Source organism: Mycteria americana, chromosome 18 (assembly GCF_035582795.1).
Source record: "Mycteria americana isolate JAX WOST 10 ecotype Jacksonville Zoo and Gardens chromosome 18, USCA_MyAme_1.0, whole genome shotgun sequence".
In the NCBI taxonomy this organism is placed as follows: Eukaryota; Metazoa; Chordata; class Aves; order Ciconiiformes; family Ciconiidae; genus Mycteria; species Mycteria americana.
Window position 1 is genome coordinate 5728074 of NC_134382.1, and position 16516 is coordinate 5744589.

Sequence of the window (16516 nt, forward strand, 5' to 3'; positions counted from 1 at the left end):
TAAACATCAGAGTTCAACATCCAGACAAACACAGCAGAGGACACACAATAAATACATCCACCCCCAAATGCAAATACACCAGAAGAGGTTCCTTCCCCAGGGCTCAGAGCAGAGCAGGCTCAGACAGGAGAGCAACACGATGAGGTGAGTGCAGTCTCAGGGACCTCCCCAGCTCCTCTGGCCACTTGGCTTTGTGCAGGCCTTAGAAAGCACAAAGTGTGATTCTCATCTTGTTTAGCTGTTACTACAGTATGACTCCACTGATACCTTCTGATTTCTTCCATTGTCAAGTGAGAAGGGTGTTGGGCATGAAGATTTCAGCTAGTGCTGGGATATCTGTGATTTGGTACTGAGACTGGCAACTTGGATGTGTGGCTTTTGGGGTATGATCTGAGTTGATGCTCACTCTTTCTCCATTAATCTCTGTTCCTTTGACACAGGCTGTTTGTCTTGCTAGCTATTCTTTATAGTGGAGTAAGCAGCAGCATTGTGCTGCAGAAAATGTATGGGAGGATCACGTCCCCCAACTTCCCAAATGCCTACCCAAATCACAAGGAGAGAATTTGGAATATTACTGTCCCCAAGGGATTTTCTGTCCGCATCTACTTCACGCATTTCAACCTGGAGCTGTCCTACCTGTGTGAATACGATTATGTGAAGGTATGTGTAGGGCAGTGTGACATGTAGCAGGCTAAGTTCTTAAAAACTGTGTATATGTGATCCTGGACACATGCAGGACCAACATAACTGTTGTAAGCACTTGCTTCTAGTCTGCTAGTAAAGTTCAGACTCAGCTGATTTCTAAATGATGTATTTATTGAGGCCCATGGGACCAGGAAGTAGAATTGGTTGTCATGTTGAAACATCTGAAAGTTTGAGTTGGTTGTGCTCAGAAAATTCTGATGTTCCCCTCTTGTGGAGCAAAAGGTTTGAAATTTTGCCCAAAACAACATTTGAGCTTCATTTTGCTGAAGTTACAATGTGTGTTTTAAATTAACAAGTAGTGCTTTACACAGAGTATAATGGGAGACTGTAAAAGTGTAAGCGATAGTCTAAACAAGATACTGTCAGCTTGTCTAAACGCGCATTTGCAACACTTGCTGTCGTGTGTTTGCTAGCTAATGTGAGAAACCACCTCAGGAAAAGACACAAAGATACTGTCTTCGGGAAGTGTGTGCGTGATCAGTGGCATCCCTGAAAAGTTTGTACTCCATGTGCTAGCATGTGCTCTAGTCTAGGCAGCCCTGCCGCTGATTTGAGGCCATGCTACCTCTGCACTCGTTTTGTTGTTTGCACAGGCCTGATATACATTAAAGAGGGAGCTGTATACACAGGGAGCGTGCAAAACCAATGCATCAGCAGTACTTTTGAATCTGATGGAACCAAATCAGGCAGCCTTGTTCCCATTTAGGAAGATTGCATTTCCGTGGTTTTATATGGCAACTTGCTCCCATTCCCCAAATCCGTGGTGTTCTACATGTAATTTCCTTTGGGCAGGACAGAGTACTCATTTCTGGTAGGTCTGTAGTACAGAGTTCTATCACTACCATGTGCAACATGAACCCCATGTATCAGAACATTTCTCTTGTATTAAAAACACAAGATAAATGAAGAACTGGAACTGTAATAAGTGAATCATAGAGCAAGTGAGTCACTAGTTTAAAGAGACCATTTACTATACATTTGAATTTGTCAGTGTATGAAACCTTTTTACCCCAGTTGTCTCTGGCTTTACCAAGATCTGATTGTCACTGAGAGTGCCAAGTTACAAGAGCATTATAAACAAGGCATGGTGCTGATAGCCCAGGCTGCCATCACAGCGTTATGTGGGCCTCTGAAAGGAAAAACGGAGACAAAATTATGGGCTTAAGTCACAGAGAATAGGGGAAATCTCTTGTCTGTCCGTGGATCTGGATTGACCTCCAGAAGCACCTTTTGAGAGCATCCAAGCCTCCTTTCTCACACCATTAAACACATGCTTTCCAAGCCATGACGGCAGGTTGGGAAGAGCAAAGCTCTGTGCTCATCTGGTAGATTTGTCTGCCCATTTTGCAGCTGAGCTCTGGTGGGAGGACCTTGGCTACACTATGTGGAAAGGATAGTACAGACACTGAGGAGGCTCCGGGCAACAAGACATACGTCTCCGTTGACAACCACCTCATGGTAGTGTTTCGGTCTGACTACTCCAATGAGAAACTATTCACAGGCTTTGAGGCCTTTTACGCTGCTGAAGGTAAGAGACCAGCCCCTCTTGTAGATGAAAGAGACACAGCTGTTGGTGGGGTTGGTGCTCCCCTGTGCTCTCACAGACTGTGGCTGCTGGTGTGAGGTGGGAGAAGGTGGTCTCATTGTACGGAGGCAGATGCAAAAGGACACAGCAACCAAAAGCAAACAAGCCAACCTCACAAAACAGAGTGGCTCAGACCAAGACGAAGTGTTGTTGAAGGGTGTTGGTTGCCTAATTCTGTGCTTCACCCATTAGATATTGATGAGTGCAAACAGCTATTTGATGGTGAACCCCTCTGCAATCATCACTGTCACAACTATGTGGGGGGCTACTACTGCAGCTGTCGGATTGGCTACACACTGCATGAAAACAAGAGGACATGCACAGGTGAGCTCTTGCTAGATCAGGAGATACTTCCCTACCTACAACATCCACTTAAATCCAGTCCCAAAACTAGCATTGAGATGAAAGCTGTGGTTTTTTGTTGTTGTTTTCAGTATTCCCTATGTGCCTGGTGCAGCTGGAAGAAGGTACAGGGGGTTAGTCAGGGCTGTGGGCAGAGGCCCTGGTTTGCAGAGTGGCTGGGGGCTAATTGCTGCCGTTACAGATAGCAATATTGTGTCGCAGTAAAATGGTGCACTGGTAATTGGTTTTGATTACTTCTTAGACAGCATCCACCTGTATTCAGCTTCAGACAGATTGAATGGAGAAGCAAGAAACTTGTCTTACACTGCCCACTCCAGACACTTTCAGTATTCGTGGCTGCCGGTGCAGCCAGCCTTGCAGAACTGAGTGTATCTTGGCCCCTGGGTACTGAGATACTGAGTGTTCTGGACCCAAGTTAGTAGATGCGTTGGAAAAAACAACACTTGAGTTGCAAAGTCTAATGGAGAAATAGTTTGCTTACTCTCACTGGAAGGATGCAGGCCAAGAAGCAGCACGGTCCACATATCACTGACACCAGATACAATGATCCACTCATTAAATGGGAGACAAAGCCAGGCACAGATCTCTTGTTCAGAAGGGCATACAGCATGAGGTTTACCTAGCTGACTTCTGCCTGGCTGTGCTTCTCAGTTCACAACTAGGGAAAGCTTATGTGTCGTCAGGCAGCAAAGTGTGTCTGAATCAGCACAGTGATCAGCACCTCAGGATTTGCTTTGCAGTGAAACGTGTGCCTACACGTGGTGTCAGATTCATCCTTTGTGGGTGCAGCTTTCCCCACCTGGAGCTGAATCCTGTCTGGAAAGAACCAGCGCACATGCTGTTCACTAAATATTGTCATAGATGGGAAGATAGTTTCTTTGAGCTCCCCCATGCTGAAATGCAGAATTGGATCTAACTTCCAGGGCTTAAGGCCACCTTGGCACTTAGCTTCCCAACTCCAGCCTATTACAAACCCTCTCCAGCCGTGGCTGCCTGGATCTGATTCAAGATTCAAACTCCTCATATCCCCAGTGTATTGGAACAGACTTATTAATTCAATCTCCCCTTCCTAAAGTGTTGGCTTTTAGCACAAGTATATGGATTTACTTACACTATAAGGCATGTGCCTGGTCTTAATGTGAAGGTACAAAATGAATAGCTGTGAACTAGCAGACTAGCAGCTTTGTGTTGACCATTCATGTGTGCACACTTATGCCCCCCTCCTTGAACATAATGCTAGCAGAGGGAGCTTATAAGCAGTATTGAAGGGCTGGGCAACCCTGAGGGGTGGAGACGTGCGCATTGGGAATTACTGTTACAGCAGTTCCAGCTGACGTGCTGGAACCTGTTCACATTTCAGAGGCCTTTAGACACAAGCGCTGAAGCCGCTCCGGCCACTGGGCTGGGCTGCAAAGCAAAGGTCTCTGCAGATTGCCTTCATGAGATGAGGGCAAAAGCTGCTCCTTTGATTTTTGGGCTCCTGTCTGAGCAGGCTGATATTGACAGGCTCTTTTTTTTTCTCTCCTTTATTTTCCAGCATGAGATAATTAAGATTCTCCTCGCTTAGGCAGAGATGGAGACAGATGTGCTGGGAAGAGCTGGTTTGCCCTCCCTCCTGACCTGCCTGTTGCATTTCACCCAAGGGCTGCAGGCTTCTCTTGCTCGGTGACTTGTATGTCTTGGTTCCTTGCCTTTCAGACCTGCCTCCTGCAGACAATAAAGAGGCTGTTCCTTGTTGAAGCAGATGGATGAATGGGTTGATGATGCTGAAGCAGATGAATGCTCCTTGTGGAGCATTCATTTTCTTGCGTTTCCCATGTGTCACTGTGGAAAGAAGAAGGTAGATAAGGCAGGAGCTGATAAGAGAGAAGCCATTGTGAAAGGCCCCTGAGCATCACAGCTACCTGAAGACTCTTGAATTTCTTGTCCAGCTCTTGTTGCTTGACCTTCCATAGCTCTTAAACTGCAAAAGCACCAGAACCACAGATTTGTTCCCTAATGTTCCTTTTAGATGTGCTCTTGTCTGCACCCAGGCTTGTAGATTGAAACTATTTACGTTCAGAGCCCATTCACTCTTTGGAAAGGTTTGAATTTTTTTTTATCCAAATTTTGTGATTCTGGCCATATCTCCCATTGGGAGCCTAGCTTTATGGATGAAATGTGTTCTGGTAAGCAAAGCCTCAGAGTTTGATAAAGTAATATGAAAGTCACCAGGGCAGCTTAGGTGTCTTGCCTTCATACAAGGGAAGGCAACAGTGCCCTCCCCACAATAGATGCAACACAAGGAATGCTGTTCTTCAGTGCAATTGCTTGTGTTGTTGATTGATAGTGTCTCAGTCCCTCACAGTGCCTCTCACTGCTCCACGTTAATACCCATTTGTTGTCCTTTTAGACTGTACCCTCTTTGGACAGGGACCATCTTCTTGAAATGTGTTGGAGAAATGCCGTGCTCCATACTTGTCAGTGATTAGAGCTCCCCAACTCTAACAGGAGAAACATGAAGATTATTACAAGAGGTTGACAAGTCAGAGCTGAGCAGCTGTAGGTGAACTGCTGAAGATAAAACAACGCTTTGTTTAAAAAGCTCAAGGGATTAAGGAACATTAGTTGACCACCATTTCCTTATTTCTGCAATTTAGCAGGAGTTGCTTTTAATTGTAATTTATAAGGCTCTGCTTCTCCAACCCCGTCTCTGCTTTTTAGTGCCTGGAGTAAATGGGGGAGGAACCCTTTTCCAAGTGAGCATGGGAGGGACAGAGAGCCTTTTAGATGAGACACTTGACTCATTTCAGGTCACTGCATTTGCAGACTTCTGTGTTGTCTTGGGCAAGTCACTTGATACCAGCTTTGAACATCCATATGCAAAATGAGAGGTATCGTCACTGCCTTGACTTGCTGGGAAGAGGCTTAGTAAGTGTTGTAGAAGGTAGATGCTGCAGAGAACTGATTTGGGGGTAGAGTGGCTGTGCAAGCAGTTACCAAGGCTTCTGTATTTAATCTTGTTCAGAAGCTGTTTCATGGTCACAGTGAATTGTGATCAAAGCTGCTTGAAATTTTGTCATGGCTTAGTGATACAATTTATGACCCACCTTTCATTGGAGACCTAATGAGCCAATGACAATGACTTGCAAGTTTTGAGGGGGTCATTTTTCAGAGTTCAAGCCTCTGGCAAACAGCTCACTGTGATTCTAATAAAAATATGGCCTAAGCATAATTGAGCACTCTCTGGACAGCTCTAAAGCTTGGACTGAGAAGTCAAGGGACAGCATTTCTGCTGGCAGATGTTAAAAAATTATTTGATCCTTTTTGTGCTGGCTAGTTTGACTTTCTTGCTTGCAGACTTATGGAAAAAAATACTGCCCTGACAAAGGGAACTCCCAGCGGCCACATCCAGGAGATATTAGGAGAAAAGTAAGGTCCAGTCTAAGCCTTTTCATCTTCAAGCTGCAAATTCCCTTGGACTAGCAGAGTATCTTCTGTTGGATCAGCTCGTTTTGGCTACTCATGTGAGCACAAGTCAAGAGAGTTTATTGGTGATGACTCACATTTTTCCAAACTGTATTATGAAAATCTCACATCAAAATTAGGAAACTGAGTTTAAGGAAGACAGATGTAATGAAGCATGAAGAACTATTAGTCTCTATCTTTCTCCTTCTTTAGTCCTTCAAAACAAGGTGAAGGCCAGTTTTCTGAATTCCTAGGGTATTAATGGGGCACTGTTTTTATGTGTACTGTAACAGCGTATGGGGATCCCAGCTCTGTGCAGAGGTGTGGTGCTATTTTTTGCTATGTGAACGTAGAGCAATCAGTGCCCTGAAGAGCCTCTCAACTAGCACCTGGGCAGCTCAGAGCAATTCTGGAATACGCATTGCTAGAATGGATCCGGGTAAGGATCCCTCGAGTCCAATCTCCTGCCTTTGATACTGGCCAGCATCTTATGCTTCAGTGGAAGATACAGTTCAGTAAGTGGTTTTTAAAGTATACTCCCATATAGAAGCGTAATCCTGTGCAATAGATCCTGTGTTGTCTGTATGCTACTTAGCTTGAGCTGAACTTATGGCACTAGCATATAAAAGTTTGCCTTAAATTTCATATGACAACACTTTGCACAGATGAATTATATGCTATTTCTTAATCCTGTTTTTGTATCAGATTTGTGGGTTTTGGCCTTTAATTTCATCATGTGTCCCTTTTACCCTTTTATTACTAGAGAAAGTAAACAGCTTTCAGAAACTATAGTGTTTGGTTATATGCAGTGTCTCTCTGTCTCTACATGCATGTATGTGTGTGTGCATGTGGGTGTGTGTTACCACACAGTGGTCTTTTCTCCACCATTTCTCTCTTACATGTTTTCATGCTGAGCTTTAGACTAATAACATTCCTTTAAACATACTTTAAGGAAGGAAGATGACATAATCATTACGGTAAATAGAAGCCAAGGTGTTGCTGCCTTCTAGCTCTGAGGTTCTTGTAAGAGAGAATTTAACCTTACCAACCTGAGTATCCCTTCTTTACACAGTAGATCCCATGCCCAGGGAAAAATGGTTTTGTAGGTAATAGGAAAGGATTCTGATGCAGAACTAGCAGAAGATTTGAGAATCTAACTTCCTAATGATTTCAGTAGGGAGTTAGGGGTGTAAAGATAGTACTCGTTATATTGTGGCTTGTATGCTTCACGCTGAGTCTTTTTTCACACCCAAGGATTTCATATTTTCATTGCTATCTCTTCCTATAATTGCCTCCAGACTACTCCTGTAGGGGCTGTAGGGCTGGGACAGATATTAGTAGCATGAGGAAATTTCAGTTTTTAAGAGAAGCAGATCTTTTTGCACTTACATGGCTGTGAGCAATATACTGCTAAAGCTGCATATCAAGTAGGTTTTGGGTTTTGGGGTGTTTCTTAACCTGGGCTTGCAGCAGGTAGAAGGAGGCATTATAGTGGGACCTTAAAGCCTGGGGAGAGGCAGTGAACTCTGTGTCACTGGCAGTATTGTAAGCAGCACCTGCAGCAGCTCAGGAGAGTGTGCTGGAAAACATGCTCTATTCTTACATAGCCATCAAATGCTTCTGTAGTTTGAGGCACAATCAGTGGAATTACAGAAACGTGCATTTAGCTGGGAAAGATGAGGTAATAACAATTAAGGAAAAAACCCACTTGCTGATAATCCTCTACGAGTATAGCATAAAGGGAAAAGATTTAATTCCCATTGTAGCTCAACAGATTTCTGCTGAAAGTGTGCTGTTAGGCTAGATTCAGAGGCAGCCAGAACCTCCAGGTGAATTAGTCAAGCTTTCTCTGCTTCTTTGGACCAAGAGAGGCATTTCAAACAGGATTTAAAAATGAGGAGAGTGCTCAGTTTTAACAGAATAGGATTTCTAGGTATTTATTAACTGTTGTACTCTGTGTATTTGTCAGCTGTGTTTGAAAACCTAGGAGAATGAATTCAGAGTAGAGCAGGCACAGGAGCTCAGTCACTGTGGTGATGGATAGGTTTATGTCAAATAAAAGCAGCTGCTCATAACTTTCTGGGAAGATGGACAGAGCAAGCTTGTTCTGAATTTACAGCTTGTGCTAAAAGAAGCACTTGGTACCCAAGTGCATCATTACTTGTGTTGTGGTATGGTAGTTGTGCTAAGAGCCACACAAACATAAAACAAAAAGATTATCCTTTTGCCCATTCCTGCTTTGCTTTCCAAGTAAATGCTTGTATCTGAATACTTCCTTGTAGCAGCAAGTAGGGCTGCTGCATAGGTATAGGATGCAAGCAGGTTTCATTCTCTGAAGTAAAAGGAGCTTAAGAATCTTGGCTAACGAAATCCATGGTTAGCTAAGGGTCAAAAATGTTCATTTTCTCATTCAAAACTTGGTCCCCTTCCATTAAAATGACAACCTTAAACTGTGTGGTCTATTTTAGATGATAATCTGGAGTTAATGACTGGATCATGGCATTTTTGTTGGTGAAGGTTAACATGGTGTGTTTGAGGATACAATTCAAAGTCAAACAATTTCCCTCTTACAGTTAATTCAGTGTCACAGTGGGGCAAAAATATGCCGGTGTTATCAGCCAGTCCAGCATTCCTCATCAGTTAAAGGATTGCTCATACAGCTTTTGCAGCACATCATAAAGCCTTTGTTACCAGCTGATCAAAGCACCACTTCACAGCGATCAGATGCTGTCAACAAGCAGAGATCCTCGGGGCACTTGTGGCTGTTCCTTCTTGCTTCTCTTCAGCAGGGAGCATTTGTGGCTCCAATTGTGCTGGCAAGAGGCACAGCTGGTTTTGCTCAGAGAATACAATTACATTCTAAATGTCTGGCAACAAAGGCATTAAAAAGAAAGAGCTGCATTCAGAGGCTTCTGGAATTGAGGAGCTGATAGCTATCCTAGCACTCTACACACTCCAGTGCAAATTTAACAGCTTGGGATGTTTCTGACGAGCTTCCAGCTATCGCACTTATTTCTGACCTCCAGCCCTGTGACTGTCTTAAGTGCTGCTTTCCCGGTCTCCTTCCCTGCACCACTTCTGAGGTAGGAGTGCTGGATAATGCTCGTGCCCTGGTCCTACCACAAAAGAGAGGGAGAGAGGGCTATTTTCTCAACACTGACAGATGCCTGCTGGTGAGATGTGTGGGACTAGCTTCATTCATAGGTGGCTTCATTTCATAAGTGGCTCTGAAACTTTCTCGAAGGGATAGACTAGTGTAGAGAAAGATCCACTACCTTTACCCAGTACGGCTGAACTGACCATGATCCTAATTTTCTGTTGGGTTTTTTTTTTTCCCCTAGCTCACTGTCAGAGTCAGGTTTTTACTGAAAGAACTGGAGAAATCGCCAGCCCTGACTATCCAACACCTTAATCCCTGCTCAGCTCCTGCAGCTACGGTATCCAGGTAGAAGATGGCTTCCTGATCATGCTGGAATTCACGGAGACCTTTAATGTGGAGACACACCCAGGAGTGTTGTGCCCCTATGATGTCCTTAAGGTAAGGTGAGGTTTATTGCATGTCATCACAGCTTTTGTGAGACAGGCCCAGTTCTTTTACTGCATCTTCTTCAGCCTGTGTCTCACCATGTTAATTTCACAGAATCACAGAATCGTTTAGGTTGGAAAAGACCTTTAAGATCATGGAGTCCAACCGTAAACCTAACACTGCCAAGCCCACCACTACACCATGTCCCTAAGCACCTCATCCAAACGGCTTTTAAATACCTCCAGGGATGGCGACTCCACCACTGCCCTGGGCAGCCTGTTCCAGTGCTGGAGAACCCTTTCGGTGAAGAAATTTTTCCTAATATCCAGTCTAAACCTCCCCTGGAGCAACTGGAGGCCATTTCCTCTCGCCCTATCACTTGTGACCTGGGAGAAGAGACCGACCCCACCTCTCTACAGCCTCCTTTCAGGCCGTTGTAGAGAGTGATGAGGTCTCCCCTCAGCCTCCTTTTCTCCAGGCTGAACAACCCCAGGTCCCTCAGCCGCTCCCCATCAGCCTTGTGCTCCAGACCCTTCCCCAGCTCCGTTGCCCTTCTCTGGACACGCTCCAGCCCCTCAATGTCTCTCTGGGAGTGAGGGGCCCAACACTGAACACAGCATTCGAGGTGCGGCCTCACCAGTGCCGAGTGCAGGGGCACGATCACTGCCCTAGTCCTGCTGGCCACGCTATTTTTGATACAAGCCAAATTTGCAGTTTAATTTCCCTGTATCTCTCCTCGTTCATTTCTTCTCATCCCTTCACAGTTTTGCTGGTTTTTTTTCTTTCAATACCTTCCTCTGTTGGGAAATTCACCAAAAGCAAAAACAAGCACACATATGTGTGATGACTTGATAGATTTCATCACAACCTCTTATCACAGATCAGTGATGCCAGGGGAGTCAGCTAAATCTTTTGCGTTCAGTTTGCTTATCTATAAAATGGACACAGTGATTGCTTCCCAGGAATTCCACAGCACTTAGGGTGCTTGGAGAAAGGGCGTTCTGTGAGTTACCAGTGACAAGCCATCACTCTAACCACCTGCCTGGTTTTTTAAACTTTGCAAGAAAGGACCATTTCAATTCAGGGAGTCATGGTATTAAAATCAGTTTGTTCTTCCATAAGCCTCATGGGGGAAGGAGTAAAGACAGTCGGTTTGCCTTCTCTCATTCTTTTCAGGTTAAAACACCCAAAAAGCAATTTGGCCCATTCTGTGGAAAGACATTGCCTGCAAAAATTGAGGCACGGGCTAGTATTGTGAATATTACTTTCATAACTGATATCTCGGAGCACACACTGGGTGGAAGATGAAATACATGGCAACAGGTGGGTAGGAGACCTCTGTTTAGTTCTCAAGACCAAACTATTCCCACAACTTTATTCTGGAAAGGCCTGAATAGTGACCAAATAGTGGTGCTTCCAAACAGTGGTTCCCTGCTTAGTTTTCAGCAGCATACCTATTAAACAACGTAGGTAGTTTACTTTTGAAGTAAAGTTTTAAGAGAACTCCAGAATTCCAGCTGATCTTACAGTTCAGCTCGAGTTCAGGCATATGATTTTATTTTAGGGAACAATTTTCCCAACTTGTCAAGAGTTACGAGGTGCGTGTTTAGGCAAGAGACATACTGGGCTAGTCCTGTCAGTGTAGCTGGGCCCCGTGCAGGTCACTGCACACCTTTGATGTGAGAGCCTCACGGTAAGGCAGTCACAGTTTTTCCTTTTATTCTCGGTAGTTGTAGATCTGTGTCCATGTGAGTGAAACAGTGTAGAGAAGGGGCAGAGAAAGGGTGGGTTTTTCCCCTAAGAGCCTTTAGCAGTAAGTAACGAATTCGCTCTTAAGGGGAATATTCTGTTTTCTGATCCTCTGCAGGTTTGCCGTGTCCCAGTCCTGAAGCACCACCCCATGGTCACATCGCACCAGTGCAAGCGCAGTACACTGGGTGACCACTGTGCTCTCTCTTGTGACATCGGGTATTGCTACTTGAAGTAGGTGAACCATGCCGCTGTCAGCCCTATCGGACTTAACTTCTCAGGGATTAAACATGTAGGTGCCTTTTCCCATTGACAATTGCTGTTGCTCACATTATGAGGTGTATTCAGGACACTGAATTTGTTAGCAATTGCCCTTTCTTTGATATCCTCCCCAAAGAATTCTGTTTCTCTGTGTGTGTATGCCCATGCTGACACTCTGTGAACACTGCTGCTTGGAGATTTGCTTGTAATTATGTTGGAAGAGGAGAATGATTTTACAAAAGATTTCACAAGATCAGTGTAGCGAGAATTTTTAATGTTCTTTCATTTGTCGCTACATCTCTCCAGGGAAGTTAAAACTGGAATACTTGGTCATTCCTGCTGAATGCTGCATTTCAGACTTAGTTCTTAATAACATCCTGCTTCCCAGCAGGCAGTTTCGGAAGATACTCTAGTCCGTGTATGCTTACAGCAAAATTTTGAAATCACAGTTAGGTGATTGTGTTTTAGGAAGGCAGAGGCTTACCTCAACAGTTATTTTATAATCTCTCTGATTTGATAGTTTTACACATTTACTGTTTATGTGGAAACCCAGAATAACTGAACTGATGCGAGGGTTAGTGTTGAACTGGGGATAGTCGGAAAGCTGGGTGCGTACGGGAATAGATCAATGAAGACTGTATTCCGTGTTGTCCTTGAAATGCACTGGCCAGCGCTGTGCGCCATTGCTGCTGGTGGCAAGGCAGGTGTAAGTGGTGGAACTGCTACACAACAAATGCAAATTAGCCTCCAGGTTGCAGAAAGGGTAACGCTCCCTCACGTGCACAGCCGTCCACTATGGCCTTTATTAGCACCCACAGCATATGTATATGGTGATGGCATAAGAACTATTTACCTTTTCCCACTCTGAAAGTAGTGCAGCAAAGCAGTATGTTTAGGAAAGACATTTTAAGCAAATAAAAATCTAGTTATTGTTTTTCCCTTACGAATGAGCAAATAAATGTGTAACCGATGTTGTTTTTCTGTAATTAACCCTGTTTGATGTGGAATTAATTTGACCTTTTATTTCTATTCATGCTTCTTGGAGAATTAAAATGTTGTGATGTCTTTTGTAGCGGAATGTCCAAAGGATGCTTCTTGGAACAAAACAATGGAAAAGTGCATCAGTAAGTCAGTGCTAATATTTGCGAATTTGAAAATTTCTGTGTGAATAGTTATAGTTAAAACATTGGTTTTGCAAAGACAATGATAGAAGTTGCAGTATGAGAAACATTTTCTTCTGCTTGGTAACTATTCCATTTCTTGTCAAAGTGCATTTTGTATTTGTAAGTTGGAAGGTGTTTCAATTTCTGCCATTCTTTAAAATCTTTAAAAAGCACTGATGGTTATTTAAAAACAAAAAAAGAAAGTGTGGTAGTGTCCTTTGAAATAGCGTACAATCTCCTGACAGTTTTATGTAACTAGCAAAAGCATCATAATCATAGGAGAAAAATATAGTACCTGTACTCTTAGAGTACTGGTACCATTTATCTTTAATTAGTCTGTATTCATTAACATAGGCATCGGTTTCCTGCGTACATGGTGTGCAGCGTGAGTCTTGCACACTCACAGCTTAATCTAATGGATGGGAGTGCAGATTTTCTGAGGAAAGCGCAGAATCTACTAAAACCTTTCCAGCTGCCAGTACTCAGCCGTGGTGTTATTAATGCCTGCCTGCCCAGCTGTGAGCACAGAGCCCTCACCGGCATTTCTGTTTCTGTTCTCTCAAGAGGCCTTGTACCATTCCCAGTAGCTCACAGTTGAATCCTGCTTGATTAGGTTGACTTTTTCAGCACTCTACGGGGTTTTTTTATTAATGTATTTTTGATCTGCTTTAGTTGTTGACTGTGGTCAACCTGCGGACAGAGGCAGGGGTGCTGTTACATATGTTATGGGGCCTGAGAAGACCACCTACAATGCTGAAATTCAGTACCAGTGTGAAGGTACATCTGCACCATGGAGGCTAATAATAACAGTAGGTCCTAAACGTCAGATTAAGAGTGGTTCTTGGTCCTGGTGGTGTGCAGAGTGAGTACCCCTGGCTTACATAGACATGCTGGTAAAGGTCAGCAGAACCTTTCTGAAACACAATACAAAGGCCGTTAACTTTGGGAAGTATTATTTGCATTTTTAAGGAACGTGTACCTGAGCATACTGAAAGGTACCCCACATAGGCTTAATTCAGTAACAGTTGGGAGCTTAACACATTCTTACCATTCCCCAATTAGTGGCGTTTAATAGTATTAGATCCTGCCAATAGCCGGGGGGTAAGTGATGCGGAGTCACCTTCTTGTGAGTCTGCAGTAAACTCAAAGGAGACCTAAAATACGACGCCTAACACTGCCTCTAGAGCGTCACTTCAAGACAACGCCCAGCTTGTTCTTATTTTTGTGGTCTCTGTGAGATGCAGGTAAATATATATGCAGTAATGATGGATACTGGAAAAATTCCAAAGGAGAAATAACCCCTCCTGTCTGTGAACCAGGTACTGCATGAATGTGCAAAATAGCTGGAATTAGCAGTTGCTGCAAAATCATTAAGAAGCTCTCAGCTAGTACTGACTGTTGCTGGTCCGTGGTCACGCTTCATTACAGAGACGGAGAGGCAGATTGTCCGTAGGTCGATGCGGAAGGACGCAGCCTGCTTTGAAGTAGTGCACTTAGGTGCGCCCGAGTTGGAACTGCAGGCTCTTTCCCCTAACGAAGGGGCTAAGCTTGTTCCTAAATACCAGCCTGCAGTGAACTACAGATGCTGGGCGGTTAGCAAGTTACTCGGCTAAGCTAGTCCATTCTTTATGTAAAGAGTTAAGTAGCAGGTATAATAGCATGGCTTGCTTAGGTTTTCTTTTAGTTCCTTTAGGTTGATGAGGCAGAACCACCTCATTGTAGAATGTTCATTTTAAAAATCAGATTACCATCTCTATGTTACTCTGATTTTCAAAATGGCAAGTGCTAAATTGCTGTTTAGCAGGGAGGAACGATAACAAAACTAAAAACGTTACGATAACCGCACAGTGTGACTGGCAGTCCCTGTAGTTGTTAATATTGACCTGCTATTTATCTGTTACGTCGTTTACTATTTTAACATGCCTTGGTCTTGCCTGAGGCTCCCTGTTGCTGCTAGCACTGCAGATTAATGCCAGAAACTCAGTTCAGTTCCCCTTGAAGAGAGTAAGCAGCTGAACCTTTGGTTTGTTGCAGCTCTCTCTTGGAGAATACAGTTTCATAACTAATGGAATTGTTGTTGCTTTTCAATTGCTTGGCATTGTTTCTGACAGGAAAAAACTGAACCATGCTCCAGAAGTATTTATGAGGGGGAAAAAGCCACTGAATGCCCTTATTGCAGAGTATGGGGTTGGGGATTTAAAAAAAAATTTTTTTTAATGCTTGAACTGCTAAATTAGTTACTCTGTACAATTACTCAAGACTGAGTTTTGGGAGAAACATTTTACAATGTAAAAGCATAATTGTTCCTCTTATCTTTTAGATTAGAATATCCATATATTCCAATTACCTTAATTTACATTCAGAACAAATACACTTACTACTCTACGCCCAAATTCCTAAGCAAAACTGTCTCTCTTGATTATAGAACTTCTCCAAAGGATGTATGTAATACTGACTAATGAAAATTGTACTCTAAATCAAATATTCATTTGCAAGCAATTTTACCATTCCAAAATAATCTAGGAATTGCATTTAGAATCATTAACTTAATTTAATCCATACAAGCATAATAATTCAATGTCCAGATCTTAAAATGTGTAACAGTTATTGCTGCATTCACTCTTTTGCAGTTCGTGGTACGTGAAGTGGCACTGTGGAGCATAGCACGTATGGAGGAGGAGAGCCAAGCCTGGAGAATACCCCTGGCAAGTGATGTTAGTGACAGAGCAAGGAGGAGGGGGAGGTGGTTTGTGTTTGCATCACAACTGGGTTCTAACAGCTGCTGATGTTGTAGCTGATCAAAGAAACCCCTCAGCTTTGAGGATTAAATTGGGGATTTTGAACAAATGCTGATTTTGCTATGAAGCAGCTTGGGCAGAAAAAATTTTTATTCATGAAGGTTATAGAAAAATGAGCTTGTCAGCTTTGACAGTGATAGTGCATTGGTTAGACTGGAGCATAAAGTCTCAATTAGTACCACTGTCACACCCGGTTGTTTACCAGGAAAAGACGACATTTCAAATGAGAGCAAATGAGGGGGTAGAACTGAGATGAGGAGCTTTTCTGTCTACTGCTGCATACCGAGTTGGTAGTCACCAGCCAGAAAGACCATACAGAAGTGTCCGCAAATCAGCCATTTAATGGAGAAACCCCTTCTGGTAACAGAAGACCTGCCCTGGGCTGGAGCCGAGGCAGGGGCACAGCAGAGAGAGACCACTGGTGCTCTTGGGTGCTCAGGCCAGCAAATGGTTCATCGTTGGCCTCGTGTCCTGGGGTTTAGACTGTGCTCTTGCGGGGCAGCGTGGGGTCTGTACAAGAGTGACCAGTTATGTCCCTTGGATTGAAAGCATTACTTCAAATAATTCTTAAAAGACTTTTATTTGTAATTCCTCCCAGCTATTACTTAAATTACATTAATAGCTACAGTATTTAAATACTTAGGAAACAACACTAAATCCTTCATGTTTAACTTTACAAGGCTTAACAAGGACAAAAAAACTTGAGTATCCAAACACAGTATTTTCTGTCCCAGCATCTGTTAAAAGACCTTTAGATTTACAAAATCTGCCTAAAGAAGGCATTACTCCGTAACTTAATAAAGTATACTTGGTTTTCTTTTAAATAGTGCTGTGGATTCTTGTAAGATTGCAGCTTTTGAATGAACACACGTCCAGTGAAAGCCCCCGGAGCATCAAGGTACCTTACACCACTCCCTCA

At 43.5% G+C, this 16516-nt stretch overlaps 1 protein-coding gene across 1 annotated transcript; it reads left to right on the forward strand.

Moving 5' to 3' along the window:
* The first annotated feature begins 501 nt into the window (after window positions 1-501).
* MASP2 (MBL associated serine protease 2) lies at window positions 502-16168 on the forward strand. Its single transcript, XM_075520339.1, is given in 17 exon segments — window positions 502-660; window positions 2056-2233; window positions 2483-2614; window positions 9442-9638; window positions 10803-10905; window positions 10908-10949; window positions 11494-11560; window positions 11562-11613; window positions 12682-12760; window positions 13472-13612; window positions 14038-14118; window positions 14228-14391; window positions 15464-15703; window positions 15706-15865; window positions 15868-15944; window positions 15946-16007; window positions 16009-16168. Coding segments are annotated over 17 exon segments (2094 nt in total).
* The last annotated feature ends 348 nt before the right edge of the window (window positions 16169-16516 follow it).